The sequence below is a fragment of the Electrona antarctica genome, assembly GCF_951216825.1.
Source record: "Electrona antarctica genome assembly, chromosome: 5".
Taxonomy (NCBI): domain Eukaryota; kingdom Metazoa; phylum Chordata; class Actinopteri; order Myctophiformes; family Myctophidae; genus Electrona; species Electrona antarctica.
The window spans coordinates 43,225,109-43,237,957 of NC_136810.1; the positions used below are offsets into that span (position 1 = coordinate 43,225,109).

Consider the following 12,849-nt stretch of genomic DNA (forward strand, 5'->3'; position numbering starts at 1 on the left):
GTTAAGCATACACTTTGGCAGGAACAGCACAATCTGTGTTACATTTGCTTTGCTGCTATATATGTATGCTGTACATATGTGATATGTCTCCTGTGTGTGTGGGGGGCGTGGGGGGCACACATGCCATGCAGTAAGGCATACACATGCATGCCCGTATGTCTGCATGTGTACAGTGCAGCCAAGCATATCTCTTCTTATCCAGTGCCCAATAGCCTAGAAAAAGAAGCCTAATCTTCAGCCCAGCAGCAGACAGCCCCTGTCTGTCTGTCTGTCTGTCTCTGTCTCAGCTACAGAAGTTAACACAACAGGACCATCATCTCACCCACACCTGACACACTGCATGAAAGCCAGGCACGATGCCAACCAGTCCAGTCCAGCAGTGTAACTCTTTGATATAGGCCTATTGCCCTTGAGATATTCTATTTCCAGAACAGCAGAGAGCGCTACTTCACCACAGTGATGTTATTCTATTGCAGTGGTTTTCAACCAGTGGTCCGGGAGGCGGGGAGTCGGGGACCAGCGGACCACCAGTGGTCCTTGAGGAGGTTCCAGGTGGTCCCCAGCTCTGGTCCATATAGCCCTAATGTCGTTGCATTATACGGCTATGGACCAGAGCTAGGTGGTCCCCTGCAGCTAAAGGATGAGAGTTGTAACGAAATGGTCCCTTATAGATCTTGAACTATTGAAAGTGTCAAATTAAACGGGTCCAAGGGTTCATTTGGTTTCATTTTACGCTCTTAAGAGTTACATTATTGTTAAATATCTGCATTACTTACTTTAAAAGAAGTCTACACAATGAATTGTGAATTCATTGTGTATTGAAGAATTGTTAATTTTCCTGTTTTTCATATCATTCAAAATGGTGGGAGATCTAATGGTCAAAAGTCAGTCATGAGGAGACGCATATGCGTATCGAAGTTTTATTGCCGACGGTCAAGCGGTTCATGAGCTATGCCCGTTCAAAGTTTGCAAATTGAGTACTATACGCCATATACTAGTACGCCACCCTTTGGCCAATGGTCGTGGGCATGGCCCTCTACCATATTGCCAAGTTTCGTGAAAACCGACTGCACGGTTCAGCCAGAACTGCTATTGTTGGCGGAAAAAGGAGAAGAAAAACTTCGGGCTTGGTCCCTTAATTAATCCCTTTTGTCCTTTGTGTTCTCTCTGTTGATACTGTTATATGTTATGGTTGCACTAAACGGAATTTCGTTCAGTGACAATAAAGATCTTATCTTATCTAAACACAGTGCTCTGTGGTCATTTACACATTCATTCATCCATCCTTCCTATTTATTTCATTGTTGTAATTAACTGGTGCTGAAATGTTGATGGATTGATGTTTGGATGCCTACTAGTGAATGTTCTGTCATACTACTGCATGCCGTTTATTATTTACTGCAAACCCATTAAAAACAAATCTTTATTATTATTATTATATATTTTTTTACTGAATTTATCTTGTGAACTTATCTATACCTTTAAGAGCTGTACAAAGAAGTTACCAAACAGACATCGGTTTCAATAGTTTGCCTGAAGAAGACTTCATTAAAACTCTGACTGCCGGCCTCCTCCTCTCCTAAAACACATAGGAATTTGCTTTTGCATTTGCGTGTGTGCATTCCATTTTCCTTTTTTCACATATAACAAATACATACGAACAACACAAATACAACACCGTGCAAGAAGTATAAATATAAAGTGCAGAGATCATAGTGCAAACATTGTCCGGTGTCATAGTGCCGGTGACACTCCCTAGGGGGCTGGAGGTGGGAGGGAAGCCAGAGTAATTTAGCAGCCTGATGGCTGAGGGGAAAAAGCTCGGTCTGTGGCAATATTTCGAAGCCTTCGGCAGCCGCAACCTTCTCACCCTCTCTGCAGAGCGTATCACCCGCTGCAGCTTGACGAGATCTTTTGCAGCTGCAGCGGGGAACCAGGTGAGAAGGGAGTGTATGAGACTCATGGACGGACTCCATGTGATGGACTCAATGATGGCTGTGTAAAACTGAGCCATCATGGACCTTGATAGTCTGAACTTCCTCAGCTGCCTGAGGAAGTACAGCCTCTTCTGGGCCTTCTTCAGGAGGGCCATGATGTTAAGTTCCCAAGCAGGTCCCAACAGAGGATCATGCCCAGGAACAGACATGACTCCACTGGGGTCACCTGGGTGCCTGGGGCTAAATAAAAAATAAAAATAAATTCTATTTTGACTATATCTGCATAATTTCAGTGGCTGCTATAATCACCAAATTCCTTTTGGGTACCAGTTTAGCTCTCTCTACTCAAAGATTGGTAAATAAAGCAATAACACATATGTCAGATGTCAATTCAAAACGTGAGCAAGTTGATTAAAAAGGTTTAGTTTTAATTTAAACAGAATTCTCAGACAAAAGGCACATGATGCATGGTAAAATAATGAACCAATCACTGTCCAGTGGAGTTGAATGATGAACCAATCACTGTCCAGTGGAGTTGAATGAACCAATCACTGTCCAGTGGAGTTGAATGAGCTGCATGTAAATCAGACCTATGGTGTTGTGTGGACATCCTTTTCATCAGAGGTGCCAAACCATGAACAAACGGTCTTAAAACAGCCACAGAAAAGACAATGGCAAGTGTCTAAAGTAAGCTGCAGGGTTATGGCAGACACAATGTTAAAACATGGTTCATATTTCATATGAGGTGCTCCAAGAGTACTGATGTTGTCACAAGGGACTTGGTTGTACCTAGGATACTAGGTGAGTATAGTTCATTTCCTGGTAGAACAGAAAACCAGCAGTGGTCTAGATTTCTTCAGGACAGGAGTTGCGAACCGCCGTCAAAAGCCAATGTCCATCAGACACACGTGAGCGAATATTGCGAATTTGGCCAGTCCCAAAGGTACACTCCTCATCTATCTAAAGCACCACCTCTGTCCTCTGATGCAGTCTGAGGGCAGATTCACACTGAGTCTGATTCGGAAGTTCGAATACGATTGCCTGGTCCCCGCTGGCCATGATTCACATTGGTCTTGATTCTTCCGCACCCGAGTACACTTCATTCAACTGTATTCAATGCTTTCACATTGCAGCGATCCGTATCCGAGTACACTTCAATCGGTCCCGAGACTACCTCCATGCGGTCCCGGGAACGGTTGGGTGATCCGCATTCACACTAACCACAACATCTGCCAAGTGGTCCTGAGTGTGCACCTGGGACCATAGTGTGAATCTGCCCTGAGTCTTCTCATGACTGATTCACCAACAGGAATGGGAAACGAACAAACAAAAACAGAAAACGAGCGCTCCTATCACAGTGTAACAATTCTCCTCTCAATCACAGTATAATAAGACTATCAGACAAATAAGACTATCAGACTAGACAAAACACACAGAATTAACTAAGGAAAGTGACTAATAATTGCAATGTATGTAAATTAATGTCTGCAATGAGTGCATGTTGGTGCTTATGTAATGTATGCAGGCATGCATGTTTGTGTTTGTGTATGTTTGTGCATAGAGTTCGAGTTAGGGGTGGGATAAGTATCCTAACAGGTACACTTTCTGAGAGACAGAAAGTGGTTTAACAACAACCTGAGAGTGAGATGATTCGTGGACATGAGAATATTAGGCTTCAGGAGGAAGATGCAAATTTTGGCCAGCAGCGCAGCACCAGCTGGTCCAATTAGGGCTGTCATGATTACAAATTTAAGTTGACGATGAATTGTCACACAAATAATTGCCATTAACAATTTAATTGCTTTTGGCATTGAACATCGGAACATTAGAATACAAATTTTCGGTGTTTAGGCTTCAGAATCACAACTTGTAAAGGGCAAATATTACAAATAACTTAAATATACAAATAAATTAGTGACATTTAATAATTTATAAAATGTATAAATATGTTTTCAACATGGAAAGAAATATGACAATTAATTAATTAATTAATTATCAAATAATTGCGATTAGACAATTATGTAATACTTGTTGTGACACGCCAAGGTCCAATCAAAATCCATCCAAATTCAACACGGTATTTGACATTTCTGAAGGACTGATTTGCACAGCCCATGTTGTCGTTCATGAGAGAATTATGGTGTTTGTAGTTATTTTGGATTGAAAAATGCATTATTTGTTTTAATACTTAGTTTGTTTGCCAGATGTAATGATCCCCACTATTGCACAGTATGCTTTCATGGGAGATCAGACCCCAGATAACTCGAACCCTGCTTACATGCATTAGTTGTATATGTCCATGTGTCAGAGAGTGTGTGCATCTGTGAGCATGTACATGCGCGTGCGTACTGCGTAGGTGTGTCTCTGTGTGTGTGCATCTTATTTTGCACATGCAAATTGGCAATACACTATTTGCAAAAATAACAAATGCAGAATTTTGGGCCCTTTAGCCTTACAGTGGTCTCAGTGGTTATTATTATTATTATTAGGGATTTCTCACACCAACACTAATGTCATTCCCTCACCCGTCTGTGGCAACACCTGTCACTCCCCTGGAAAATTTACAAAACATTCCCAACTAAATCATACATTTTTTAAAAAGTAGTGGTCTCAGGAATATATATATATATATATTTATATATACAGTGTGTGTACTATACACACAGTATATATACAATATATATACTCTATATAAATAAATCATATATTGCACTTACAAGGTAAACAGACAGACGTTTGCGAGATGACTGTCCCTATCGGACAGACACAAGGCAATAAAGGAATAAGGTTAACATTGTGAGACGATACAAACACAACATCTAGGCTACAGAATGTCCTTCGCCTTTCTAAATAATGCTCTAGTCTCTCCAATATCCTCAATCATCAACATGACAGACTTCCGCGACCGGCCCAGAGGTTGAGCTTGAGGTTTTATCGCATGTTTTGTGCACTTGCATGCTTGTGAAAATTCGATCAATGTCAAAGTCAGAACTACATTTTTAAGGGTGTTATTCGTAGCTCATAGCTCAAGTAAAACCCCCTGCTGCTCATCACTGACACTGCAGTTGTGGAATATCTTTCTTCAATTGTCACTGATGTAGTCTTACAAATACAATTATACAGTATTGTATGACTATCAACAGCCATGAGTGCATTGCCGTTCACATCCCGGACTTCTTTACATTACTAATCAAGTAGGATATTTTTGGAGGGCACACATGTAGAACATGCTAAAATGTTATTTTTTATAAGTATTCAATTAATACAAATCGTAAAATGAACATGTGAAAACATGTCCTCGCTCTAGACAAGAGAAACGGTGATTAAAATTAAAAAGGTGTTGATTAACGGTTTGACTTTTAAAAACCCCATCGATGTCCTCCTGAAGTCTTCTGGTGATTGTACAACCAATCCTTTCAAAGACGAACCTTCTATAATAAAGACAACTGACAATTAAACTCTGCGTCAGAGAGAGAGAGTGTGGACTCCCGTTTCGGCGGCGCTCCCCACCATCAGGCCGGCACGAGCATCCTGTCCACGGTGCACTGCAAATGCTCCCAGTTCCTCCAGAAGATGGCCAAGAAGCACACGCCCAGGAAGGTGGCCACGACGTGGTGGCGACTGCGCATGAGCGGCGCCGCGAACTTGGCCGCCGTGGAGACGCACACCAGGATGACCGTGGCGATGGCCAGCATGATGTTGATGCTCTTCCCCAGCAGGACGCGCGCATCGCGGCTCTCCAGCTGCACCGTCTGCTGCTGCTGCTGCTGCAGCTCCAGCTTGGACACGCGCGTCTGGCACGTATCCAGCGCTTCCTACGAGACAGAATAAATGGAATAAACATTGAATAAAGCTAAATAATAATGGATTGCATTTTTATAGTGCTTTTCCAAGTGCTCAAAGCGCTTTACAACTGGTACATTCCCACATTCACAACACCAATGGTGGCAAGCTAGCACCGACTGACTCATTGGAGGCAATGTGGATAGGGTTCAGTGTCTTGCCCAAGGACACTTCAACATGTGGACTGAGAGGAGGAGCCGGGCCACGGATCATTGGACGACCTGCTCTACCTCCAGAGCCACAGCCGCCCCAAAAATCTGTTTTGGGATTTGGGATTTGATTTGTGTCAGTCCGAATCTCTGATTTGTGAAACGGCATGAAAGTTTCCTAAACAATGAACAAATGTAGGACTGTGATGTTTAGATGCAATCATTCTATTTTTCTAGATTGAGACTTACATTTTATGATGTATTCGAGAGCATTACGGTTTTATGGAAGATACTTCTGAACATGTTTTCCATTTCTAGTTTGACCAAATACTCTTTCACGCTGTGACATGTTGTGAGTGTGTAGATCGGATATTTTCCGTACAAGAGATGCTTCTATGGAAGACATACTGGCTGCTGTGGAATCCCAAAGACAAATCCCAAAATCAGTCGTGGGGACTGAGAACTTGAATCCATGCAGACACAGACTGACAGGGAGAGAGAGATGGCAATCAACATCATGCTTTATGTCTCTTGATGGGACACAATATAATTTGAATAGTGAGATTATTCTACAGACACCAAGGGTGTTTTTCAGGCCAAGGATCCCTTGGCAGAGACAGAGATGACGCATGGAACCCCACTACATATTGTGGTTCCAAAACTTTTTAGCCTGTGACCCAAAGGAGAAATTTTATGTCTCCCCGGGACCCAAACTAAACTAGTGAAAATAGCAGATCTAGGCTGCAGAATATTACTGAATATCACAAAATGTAGTAAACAAAAAAGCTACCCGTAAAAATGATGCTCTACAGCAGTGGTTCCCAAACCTTTTAGCCCGTGACCCAAAACAGAAATTAGATATTCGCCCGGGACTTAAACTAGTGAAAATATCAGATCTACAAGCTCACAATGTACTTGTATGTCTCTGGCTCGTTCGTGGGCCTGGTAGGCCACCCGCTCTTCGATGCTAAATGTACCTGTATGTCTCTGGCTCGTTCGTGGGCCTGGTAGGCCACCCGCTCTTCGATGCTGGCCAACTCCTGCTTCAGGTTAGCCGTCTCGTGCTGGTGAAGCTCTGTCAGGTCGTTGAGCTGGTCCTCTAGACGTTCACACCTTAGTGAGCAATATAGAGGGACTTTTGTTTTATCTCCTTTTGCAAAGAGGTCGATAAAGATCATCACAATCATTCAGTCATATTCTAGTTTTCATGCCATAGGGCACAATGATTCATTAAAAACGGTGTATTCTTAACCTTTTTTGAACTGTTTATATGCTTCACTGTGAATATGTATGTATTTATCTTTTCTTTTAAATTGTATATTTTGTTAATGGTACGAGATACCAGGGTTTTCTATTTGACCCATATGTGATTTGAAAAATGTTAATAAAGAAACTTTGATAAAAAAAACTCACCGGCGGAGTTTGACTCATTGATTCTCTTACCAGAGTCTCCGCCTTTCAAATTATTGGCTTAGGAATGCGACAAAAACTACAAAATCTATATCAGTGGTTTTCAACCCTTTTCACATCAAGGTCCATTATTTATTTGGCATTTGAGCCACGGAGCACCATTTGATGACATTTAGCATTTTGTCCATCAATTCCATGCTGTCTTGATGTTGGTACCATTAGGAGAGATAACAGGCAAATCTTGATCAAAAGAACAATTATTTTACATTCTCTAATTGTGTATAGACTTCTTGTAAATTAAGTAATGCACCCATTTTTGGGTGAAATACTCCTTTAAGTCCCAAAATGAACAAGAGAATTTTTCTTTTTTTGAATCAAGTTGTTTTTTCCCCACTGGGTCGTTCTTTTGGTAAATTAAAGTCTTTATTATATCCATATAAGATCAGCTAGACTTTGACAAAGTCCCTCTAGGATTATGCAGCATCATTTGAGAATGTTCACAGTGGCTTTTAACTCTGGGGTGAGGGTTAGGGTTAGGGCCAAATACATCAATGAATGGATGTTTAACTGGCTGTTTTCTCATATTACAGTGTGTCTTTCACAAGCTTTAATATGCAGGTCAGTGAGGTCACTAACTATTGCGGAATAATTTGTCACTGAAAACCACGATTCAGCAACAAAAAGGCATTAGTGTTGTAGTAACAGTAATGTATTGATTTAGTAATAGCTTCAATTGATGGTAAAATGATGGAATTCATTTCATCATGTGAATTGCCAAGAAGAACACACAGCTGGTTAAGCAAAAGTGTTTGATGTCACTGGCCAAAAATCATGACTCCACTCAACTTCAATGTTTTATTCAAAATGTGTAGGGGTTGGAGAAAAATGTAAGCATGTGTGTGTGTGTGTGTGTGTGTGTGTGTGTGTGTGTGTATATACTGGTTGAATTTGGGTTTATTTTTTAGATCAAAATCATAATCCTGGGGGGCCTAGTTGTACTGTATTAGATATCATGTAGAAATACTTGGGTTGCATATTGTCTGTCTATCATCTACTGCCCTCTACTGGTTGTTTCCAGTACTACATTCAAGTGTAATAGGCTCAGTGCATAACTGTAGTCCTTGGTTTCCTGAAGGTGGCATACTCGTTTTCCACTTCTGGTTTAGTTTCATAGTGTAACTATATACATAACATGACACTTTAAATCTGCTGTGCCAATCAAAGTAAAGCTATGGGGAAACTAAAGTGGAAACAGATACGACACTTTCAGGAAACCCGGGACAACAGTACTGTACTGTTTATAGGACAATACTGTCCTATAAACATATAAGGCCAATATCGGGGCGCCCGCTGGTCTAGGCGCTTGCCACATATAGGCTCTGGCCTGACAGCGCGTTGCGTGTTCGAGCCCTGTTCATGACGACCTTTGCTGCATGTCTCTCCCCTTCTCTCTCTCCCTCTTTCCTTCCTGTCTGTCTTTACTGTAACTATCAATAAAAACAAAACACAAAAGCCAAAAACAAATCTTAAAAAAAAAAAAAAAAAAAATCCTGTGCTCTCTTCTCAGATTATTGTATGATATGGATGGTTAGAATGAAGTTAGTGTGTAGGGCTTGCCTCTTGTGCTTTTTCGCCCATGCACATCTGTAACGTTTTCTGAAAAACATATGATGCTATATACATATTTCCCAAACGCTTTAATGACAGCACTACATTTGAGGGGCGATTCTCAAAGTGTCACTGACAGCCAATCAAATGCTAACTCCCAAAGCGGTATCTGTAAATCCCATAGATTCTATGGCATAGAATGAAACAAAATAGTATTTCATTTATGAAATTCAAATAACTGAAACGTATGCAACAAGAGCAGTGAGTTGGCACCATAGTTACAGTATATAATATAAGGCTCGTCAGCAGCTGGATTGAGTACATGTGATTGCGTTTGGTCTTTGAAGCAATATTATTATGAACCTCATGCACTGCAGTAAACTCTACTAACAGATACTCTGCTATCCACTTCATTCATTATGTAGTATGTATGTAATATGCTGACATCATCAATGCTTTTGATGCCCCATTTTTCATGCCCCATTCATTGGTTAATTCGAAGCTTTTTTAACCTATGTCTTTCAAATCTGTAAAGCGTCTGTCAGTGTTGATTTTGACAGAAATGTATTATTTATCATTATTATGTATTACAAATATATTGAGATTTAGTTTTAGTCATAGTCGTTTGACTAAAACTTAATTTAGTTTTAGTCACATTTTACTCAACTGGAATGTTTTAGTGTTAGTCTGGTTGTAGTTGACTACAAGCCGATCTACAAGCTCACAACGTGCCATAGCATGACGCGTTGTGACTTGTGAGCTTGTGTAGATCTGCTATTTTCACAGAGCAGCAGCAGAAAGCAAACAAAATGACTCTTTTAATTCTATGGGATCTCTTCTCCTCTAGTTGCTCCCAGAATTATTTTGTCTAGTATTTATTTGTTGACGAAATTGTCAGTATATTTAGTCATAGTTTTAGTCATCATAGCTTAGTTTTTAGTTCATTTTCGACAGTGAAAAAAGGTAGGCTTAGTCAACGAACATTTTTCATCATAGTTTTAGTTGACGGAATCAAAACGTGAATTTAGATTTTTGCGACAATTCAACAATAGCAGATATACAAGCCAGCCATGCTGCGAGCTTGTACATCTGCTATTTGTGAACGTTTTTGACAAATCTTGAAAGTGTGATAACTACTATTTAGAAGACATTTGTAGAATCGGCCTCAGGTCTTAAAAGGGGTTAAAACAACTTAAAATAATCATGGGAAAACCCAAGGCAGTCAAAAGTTACCGGATAGAAATATTAGAAATCAGACCTGTATCGCTCCTCCTGCAGCGTCTGGTTCAGGATGCCGTAGTCCATCTTGTACTTGCTCTTCAGCTCCTGCAGGTCCTCCTCCAGCTGGCCCTGGGCCTCGCGGATCTCCCGCACCTCCTCCAGGCTCAGGGTCAGTTTGCTGTGACCGTCTCCCCCAGCGTCGTGCCTGCCCTGGCCCCCCTGGTTCGGCTGCTCCGCGCCTCCGGCCATGCCGGGGGGGTTCCCGTTGCTCTCAGCCGACATGGAGGCGCTCTCGGAGGAGCACTCGTCGTCACTGGGGTACTTAACGGGCTTGGCCACCAGGGTGGTGCTGTTGCTGAGCCCTTTCCCTGCCGCGGCACAGCCACCAACGTCGGGTGGGAAGGAACAGGTGCTGTTGTCCAGGCTGGTCTTGAGCTGGGCGATGTTGTCGGCGCTGCCAAACTTGTTCCGGATGAGGTTGGCGAACTCACGCGGCTTGCTGAAGAAGAAGGGCGGCGAGAGCGAGACGCCGGGCCCGATGGTCTTAATCTTGTCCAGGGTCGGGTGCCGGCCGCTGCCCGAGCCGCTGCCCGTCAGCACATTGGGAGAGTCCCTGGGCATGGATGGAAGGATATTATAGTAAACTGAACTAAAATAACGATAACTAACTGGAACTGTATTGTGTGTTTACAAAACGAACTAAAATGCCCGTAGTTTTTTGTTTTTGTCAATTTATTTATAAGTGTACTCTGGCCTTTTTCAATCCTGCACCCGACTTATCTGTCAGGTGCAGGACTGAAAAGGGCAGAAAAAACTAAAACACTAAAACTAAAACTAAGCGTTGTCACACAACTAAAAACTAAATAAAAACTGGCAAACCTGCTCTAAAAACAAACTAAAACCAACTGAATTTGAAAGAAAAAGTCAAAACTAACTAGAAGTAAACTAAATAATGAAAAATCCAAAACTGTTATAACCGGGGCATGGTGCTGTGCTTGATGGACGAGTTGTAGCGAGAGTAGGCCGAGGAGGAGGCGGGAGTGGGGCTCTGGATGAAGCCCTCGCTGTCCTTCATCTTGCGGTGGTACTGCTCCAGCTTCTTCTGCATCTGGGCGATGTTCTGAGCCGCCTTCTGGTTCTTCTTCTCGAACACGTGCTTGATGCGCCCCACCTAGGGTGACCAGATCCAAACAGTTCATTTGAGGGACAGAGGTATCGCCATCATGTCATTAAGACATGCAAATCCCTTGACTCCTTCAAAACCGCTCTCAAAGGGAACCTACGGACGGCTGCAATTCGAAACTGGCCCCGGTAAAATATGAATATGTTTTTGTTCCCCCTTTTTACCTCCTTTAATGATGATTTCCTGTTTTTGGCTATATAGAAGTGTATATTTGTACGTCTCTAAATGTTCTGATGAATTGAAAATGGTGGATCCTATTGTAAACAAGTGTAATGCTTTATGCTATGGTGTCGTCCACAGTTAACAGTTTTTGTATGTAGTTGTGCTTGAAATGTACTGTAATTCTGCAAACTGTTAATAAATACTTCAATCAATCAATCAATGCTTGTGTGGGACAAGTGGGACTGGGGTTAGCAACGTATTACGGTACATAAGTTGCTATTAAATGACTTGATGTCATATTTGACCATAGGCCTTAATATTGCCTATCATTTTGCTATTAAACCCCTCTGGCGTCTCACATTTTGTTTTAAAATGCAAATTTTGGTCATGGGTGGTATAGGTCGACTTGGTAGTTGGTACTGTAGCCGGCCCTAGGGGATATTCCTCATGTTATTTTATCAGGCTTAAAAACACATCTTGCAGGGAAAGAGACAATGAGAGAGCTTTACAACAGAAAGCCAACTATTAGTGGACTAACTATTAGGGTATTTCAAAACTGATGCCTGCCAGTCACAATGTGGGGACAGGGTCTCAATTTGTGGGACACCTGAAAAGTCTTGAAAATGACTGATGGACTGTCCCACGCAAAAGGGGGAGATCTGGTCACCCTAGCCCCACCTGGTGTCGATTTTGACAGCACGTTTTTGATTTAGTTTTTAATCATCGTAGTCTTTTGAATCAAATATTAATTTGGTTTTGGTTATATTTTAGTAATCTGAAATGCTTTAGTATTAAGTCTAGTTTTAGCCGACTAAATGTCACAAGATTTTACTAAATCCACAGTTGATTTTGTCGACTAAAATGTGCTTGATGACGTCGTAATGCCTGATTTGACACTTTGTTGCACTCTGCTTTGTTGCAGAACTACAAGCTCAACGCGTCGCAGCAAGCTTGTAGATTTGATTGTAGATTTGTTTCAGTTTTCTTGTCCACTAGTCCCTCCATAACATTTTACTTAGTTTTCGAAATTGTTAATATATTTAGTCATAGTTTTTGGTCATCATAGCTCAGCTTTCCCCAGTGAAAAAAGGTAGTCGAACATTTTACGTCATAGGTTTAGTCCAGCGGTTCCCAAAGTGGGGTCCAGGGACCCCTAGAGGTCCTTGAGGGAGTTCCATGGGGTCCCCAGCTAAATGATAGTTAGGAAACAAATGGAACCTTATGGGTCTGTAACTCTGAGTGTACAAATGGAGTGTACCTAACGGGTCCATTTGTACACTCTGAGTTAAATTAACTTTGATTTTACAATATACATTGGGGTCCCAGAGATAAAAAT

General features: G+C 41.6%; 1 protein-coding gene across 1 annotated transcript in view; it reads right to left on the reverse strand.

Annotated features, from left to right (window-relative positions):
- Positions 1-2,344: 2,344 nt before the first annotated feature.
- The window catches only part of LOC306924102 (transmembrane and coiled-coil domain protein 3-like), a 29,175-nt gene continuing 18,670 nt past the window's right edge, over positions 2,345-12,849 (reverse strand). Inside the window, exons 3-6 of the mRNA XM_079502451.1 lie at positions 11,146-11,339; positions 10,206-10,781; positions 6,907-7,042; positions 2,345-5,752 (exon numbers count right to left, since the gene is read on the reverse strand). Of these exons, the coding sequence (XP_079358577.1) occupies positions 5,450-5,752; positions 6,907-7,042; positions 10,206-10,781; positions 11,146-11,339 (1,209 nt within the window). The 3' untranslated portion in view covers positions 2,345-5,449. The remainder of the gene's footprint in view (positions 5,753-6,906; positions 7,043-10,205; positions 10,782-11,145; positions 11,340-12,849) is intronic.